Genomic DNA, 6556 nt, shown 5'->3' with positions numbered 1-6556 from the left:
TATATATATATATATATATATATATATATATAATGCATGTGTAATCATAGACACACATGCACACACAAACACATCTCTACATTTAACATAATATAACACATTTTATATATATAGGCGCAGGAGTGGCTGTGTGGTAAGTAGCTTGCTTACCAACCACATGGTTCCGGGTTCAGTCCCATTGTGTGGCACTTTGGGCAAGTGTCTTTTACTATCGCCTCTGGCCGACCAAAGCCTTGTGAGTGGATTTGGTAGACAGAAACCGGAAAAAGCATGTCGTATATATGTATATATATATATATATATATATATGTGTATGTATGTTTGTGTGTCTGTGTTTGTCTCCCCACCATCGCTTGACAACCGATGCTGAGACTGATAGAATAAGTACTAGGCTTACAAAGAATAAGTCCTGGGGTCGATTTGCTCGACTAAATGCGGTGCTGCAGCATGGCCGCAGTCAAATGACTGAAACTAGTAAAAGAGTAAAGATTATATAAATATATTTCTAGTCTTTCTACCATATAGTTTTTGTTGTTTTAATGAACCATATATTTTATTGATATCTTTATGGCTTATCCATTAAATATGCTGACAGCTACTTACCTACTGTTTATTGTGTAAATGGCTTCTCAAAATTACTTCATTTTTACCAAATTCTAGTTTTATACATTGACAAATGTGTACTTCTGTATTCTTATGTAGTGATGATTCATTTACTACAATTTAACAATTTATACTGAATTTATGTAATACTTAATGAGACCCAAATAAAGTAGAAGTATGCCTAGAGTTGCATAGATTGCATAGAGCATTGTTTCATATAAATGCCTGTATATGTTTTTATAAAGCCAAAACAATGCAAGTTGTAAGACATAATACAGCTCAATGGTTTGTATTTTTACCTTGTATATCAATTTTTCAGCATTGGGTCCCCATCATCAGCAAATCCTTGGGAAAATGGTATTGTGAGCTGACTTTTCTGTTTTATAGTGTGCATATTTGAGGAGTTACTTTGTATTGTTATAGTAGTCAATCTGTTACATGCACTTTGGTTCTGTTGTTGATTTGTGGGTTGGTCTTGCTAATTAAGATGGCTTCCTTTATTCTTGAGTTCCCAATGTTTCATTCTGTAGCTTCAATGGAAACTTGACTATCTTGGGTATGACATTTCCAGCTGTGTTTTTTTTTTTTTTTTTTTTTTTTTTTTTTTGGCAGAAGGAGCATTAGCAAAGAGTTTTTGTTTATGGTTACTTGTCTGATGGTATTTCTAATTTAGAATTCATTACATTTGCTACTCATGATTTATACACCATCTAGAGTTGTTTCCTGCATAATAAAAGAAGAGAAAAATTTGTAATTAATTAACCAGTGTTTTTTGTTTTTTTTACTGCATATTTTATGCTACTTCAGATTTTTTATGTTTTATGCATTAGAAATGTTAACAAACATTTCCCTTATTGTTTATCATGTAAATGACATCTCTAAACTATAATATATACTCAAACTATGTGAGCTTATATAGTTCTAGCTGTACAAAAACTGAATATGACTCTATTAAGCTGAAATCATAATCTTTCAGTTGTCATAATTCGCATGTTTTTCTCTAAGGGTTATAACCCCACAGATAGTTCTAGAGCCAAGCTAAAAGTATATTCTGAAATAGAATTAATCTTAACCTTGATATATTCCCTAGATTCTGAAGGATGAGAAAAACAAGCTGGAAAATGCCATCAATGTATTTGAGCACCGAGTTGAAGGGATTACAGGAATAACTGCAATAGCAGCTGGTCTTACAAGTTACTTAGGACCACTTCATCATCGTTTACGCCAACTTGCACTGACATTAATATGGAAAAACTTGCTAGTTAACAGTGGAATCCATCTCTTTTATGATAAAATTGATCATTGCAAAGGTCTGTAGTAACTATTATTATTATTGTTGACGATGCTATTATTGTTATTATTATTATTATTATCATTATTATTATTATTAAGGCAGCAAGCTAGCAGAATCATTAGCATGCCAGGCAAAATGCTTAGGGGTATTTTGTCTGCTGCTATGTTTTGAGTTCAAATTCTGCTGAAGTTGACTTTGCCTTTCATCCATTCGGGGTCAGTAAAATAAGTACTTGTGAAACACTGGGGTCAATGAAATTGATAGTCTCCTCCTCACAAATTTCAGGCCTTGTGCCTTTAGTAGAAAGGATTATTATTATCTTTGAAGAGTCACAAGTGACTGCAACAGTGCAGTGAGGGATTAAATGCCCTGCTATATTTATTTGTGTGCCATTACATTCTGAGTTCAGACTCTGTTTGGTAGAATGAAGTTGTTGTGCACGTAAATAAATAAGGAAAAGTCAATAAAAACAAATATTTTTAAATGTCTACTCCCAGGTATTGAGAGCGGGTTTTCTTCGGAGTATTATAATCCTTTTTAGCTAACACTCCAGAAAAAAGTTCATATGTTAATGCTGTAAATATGATTTAGCTGCAGAGCAAAATAAATACATATGCATGCAGATTGAGGACCAATGATGATGATGATATCAGCAACAATAACAATAATAATTAGAGTTTTTGCTGACTTTAAACAATAACTCAATTTTTCTAAAACAGGCTACACCGTTGAATGGTCAGTTGAGTCTGAAAATAGTCAAACATATAATGAGAAAAATGAAATGAAATTGAAGCATGAAATTCCAGTTGGCACAATACCTGTAAGTCTAACAATTATACATCATATGTATATTCACATTTATACACACATTCATATGCACAAACTAAAGTTATATTGCTTAAATCTGAATTATACAATGGAAGTAAGTCTATAGTAAAAAAAATCAATCTATACAACATACTTAGTATATATGCATATTTGAAACACAAGAAGCTATGGTTTTCCTCCTGGAAGAATCCTTTTAAAAACATGTTGTCCACTCTATAAAGTGGTTAGTATTAGGAAGGGCATTCAACCATAAAAACCATGCCAAAATAGACAGTAAAGTCACATGCAATCTTCTGGTCTGCTAACTCCTGCCAAACCGTCCAACCAATGCCAGCATGGAAGACAGATATTGAATGTTGATGATGATATATTTTAACATGATATTCTTCAGGGCTAGGTGAAATGAAACCACTCCAGAAGTGATTGTGAGAGTAACAGTTTGTATTTCTCTAGTGTTGCACCTTCAAAATGTTTTGTACTCATGTCACTTTTGAAACCAAATCAAATCTGCCTGTCTGAAATATATACAGATTGTGTATAAATTATTCACTGGTTTGCCACAGTGTTGCATAAGCAACATAAATTCAAATTATGCAATGAAAGTAGCTCTATAGTAAAAACTCTGTCAATGCGACATAAATTCTGGGGCAATTTCATTCTAGCTCTGACATACATTGTATTTATTAACACAATATGTCCATAAAGTGATATTTTCCAGGATGAAAATTGCAGATTCTGTTGTTTCAAGTACATACATAAAGTATGTAGATAGCCACCTAGAAGGATAGATGAGTCAGAAGAAAAACAAAAAAATAGAAGTATACAAGATAGGTAGACATAGACAAATGGATAAAGATATTGAAAAATAAATAACTAAATAAATATGTAAGAAACAAATAGGTAGGATACATTGACAGATAGCACAGTAAACTAGAAAAATAACTGCTCTTCACCAGCACCGTATATGAAATAGTTGATTGTTTGTAGGTACTTGCTAGCCTACAAACAGCTAATATAACTATATATTAACTAATATTTGTATAAAATTCAGCCAACTTTTATTACTTTAGTACACCATTCCAGAAGAGGAAGAGGATGAAATAGAAGAGGAAGATCAAGATGAAAAATTTAGTGATGAGAATATAAATTCCAAGAGAATAAATGAAGAAACTGTGACATTATCAGAACCTGATATTCCTAATGAAAAATCAATTCCATCGGAAGTGTTTGGTAATAGAATGAGAAATGCATATGTGGATATGAACCAGCAGTCACAGCATCATCAGCATCAATTACAACAGACAGGGGATATGCAAAATAAACAAAAGCAAGAATTTGGACAATTAGGTATTTTCTATGATTCTTTATGCATATTTTTACTTGTTTTATTATCTCTCTCTCTCTTTCTCTCTCTCTCTCTCTCTCTCTCTCTCTCTCTCTCTCTCATTCTCCCTCACAACACATCTATCTGTCTATCTATCTGTCTGTCTGTCTATCACTGTGTTTGTATATATATCTTTTTTTGGAACTGTGGATCTCAAAGCAGATAAGGCTATAAATGACAGCTTGTAGATATTGGGTTAAAAAGTTAGAGGCTGCCATTGAGACTTGAACCCACATCTCCTGTAAACATAACAGGCATTCTACCATAAGGCTAGCAGTCTTTGAGCCTTTGTCTCCAGTAGGTTTTTTAACTCAGTTGTTACATGCTTTATCTACCATTCCAAACAAAAATTATTTCTTGTTCTCTCCAAGTGTATAAACTCTTGTGATATCATTGACATACAGTTCTTTCTGGTAAGAATAAAGTTTCAAAAATCAGTAAACTTGAATCAATAAATCAAAGATTGCTTTGGTGAAATGGTAGAACACCTGTCGTGGTTACATGTGATATGGGTTCCAGTTCCACAGACAGCCTTCAACTTTTTCAATCCAAATGGGTTTTTAACCCAATATTTACACACTACTGTTTATAGCCTTATCTGCTTCAAGATCCACAGTTCCATAATAGCTAATCTGCAATAACTATTTCTACTAGTTATTGCAGGTTTTGATATAAGTTTTTTGTTACATTCTATGGAATATTTCAGAGAATGGCATCGCCACAGACATGGCAACGTTTCTATCACTCCAAAAACAATGCAGCCCAGTTCAAGATTTGAAACCCTGGCCATCTTCATGTAGCCTGACTGGTTACCATCGTTATTTATATTCTTTGATTAAGGTTTTAGCAGGAGAACAGCAACTTAATGAATGGCTTAAGATGGGTAAGATTAAATTTCTCTTTATTTTGGAATATATATTATTAAACATACATTTCAACATATGCACACATACTTAAATATATATACACACACACACAAACATGCACGCATGTGCACACATACACACACATGCAAACACACACACATGCACATGATACATTCACATATGCATACATTAACAGAAATGTACAGATACACATACATGTACAAGTATGCACATATTTGCATACAGATATACTCATGTGCACACATACATACTTAAATTCACACACAGAAGTACATAGACAGACATACATACAAGCATCTACAAGCACAAATGCATATAAGCATATATATGCATACTTATGCATATGTATATACACACACTTTCACACACAAGCATAGCCGTTCATTTTTACATACATGCTATCCCAAACACATGCACACACATAGCCTACTACACAGATACATACCTGCAAACATGCATGCACACACACATATATACTTTCATATACGTACACTTACACCCACAAAGAGTTTCTCACACACATTTCCTCCCCACTCTCTCTCTCTCACCCAATCACACGCACACATTCATACAACCTATTACACATACATATACATATATAAGCATGTATATAAATATGTACTGAAACACACACATTGTTACTATATTTTACATTCTGTATTACTCAGTTGAGCACCATTTAATAAGCAACTTTGGTAATGTTAATTCTAAAGTGCTTTTAGAAATGATTTCTAAAGGTGGTTTTGTGAATGTATTCTTTGTTCCATTCACTTCTTCACTTCATCTTTCTTCTTTCATTCAGTTTCTTACTTATATTTTCATCCAGTCTACTTTGTGTTTTCAAATTCTAATCTAGTCTGAAGAATTCTTATAAATGTCTCAAACTCTGAGAAGAGTTATTATTTGATAAGCTTATAATTATTTGAACTATCAGGTGATTTCTAGTGTAACATGGTTGACAGGTATGCAAGAGCTATGTGCTTTCAATCCTGTTAGTCAGCTTGGTGCTCATATTCATTGTGGCAACATGCATGTCTGTGTGATTAAGATGCTACAGAGTGCTTTTGAGTTCAAGCTCATGGTGCATTCTCTTGAACAAGCTTCTGCTATTTTACCAACCACTTCATTCAAGTGATGAAGCATGAAGGTCTGGAAATGTTATATGTAAATTGTAGGACTGATGAGGAAATATAAAACCATTTATAAAATATGTTTAAGCTCGAACACACTTGAATACAGCATGACTGAAAAAACAGCTAGTTCCTCAGATACAAATATATATATATATATATATATATATATATATATACATTGTGTGTGTGTGTGTGGCAAATGCTTTATGCCATTTCTTTAAGCTTCACCACTGCAATTAATCACACACCATGTTGATTTATTATAAGAAACATAAAATAACAGCAGTGAACATCAGCTGAATAAATACAATTATATTCTACATGAGTGGTTCTCAATCATTTTTTGCCTATGGACCCCTTTGATTCTTATTTTACTCTACCAGACCCTAATAAACATTCAATATTTAAAAAAAGTTCCATTATATTT

The 6556-nt window shown here is 32.9% G+C and overlaps 1 protein-coding gene across 1 annotated transcript in view; it reads left to right on the top strand.

Moving 5' to 3' along the window:
* LOC106883723 (dynein beta chain, ciliary) overlaps window positions 1-6556 on the top strand; it is a 273290-nt gene that overhangs the window by 172320 nt on the left and 94414 nt on the right. Inside the window, exons 50-53 of the mRNA XM_052974147.1 lie at window positions 1694-1913; window positions 2617-2717; window positions 3796-4072; window positions 4816-4992. Of these exons, the coding sequence (XP_052830107.1) occupies window positions 1694-1913; window positions 2617-2717; window positions 3796-4072; window positions 4816-4992 (775 nt within the window). The remainder of the gene's footprint in view (window positions 1-1693; window positions 1914-2616; window positions 2718-3795; window positions 4073-4815; window positions 4993-6556) is intronic.

This window comes from Octopus bimaculoides, chromosome 17 (genome assembly GCF_001194135.2).
Source record: "Octopus bimaculoides isolate UCB-OBI-ISO-001 chromosome 17, ASM119413v2, whole genome shotgun sequence".
Taxonomy (NCBI): domain Eukaryota; kingdom Metazoa; phylum Mollusca; class Cephalopoda; order Octopoda; family Octopodidae; genus Octopus; species Octopus bimaculoides.
This window is presented reverse-complemented; position numbering and strand designations above follow the sequence as displayed.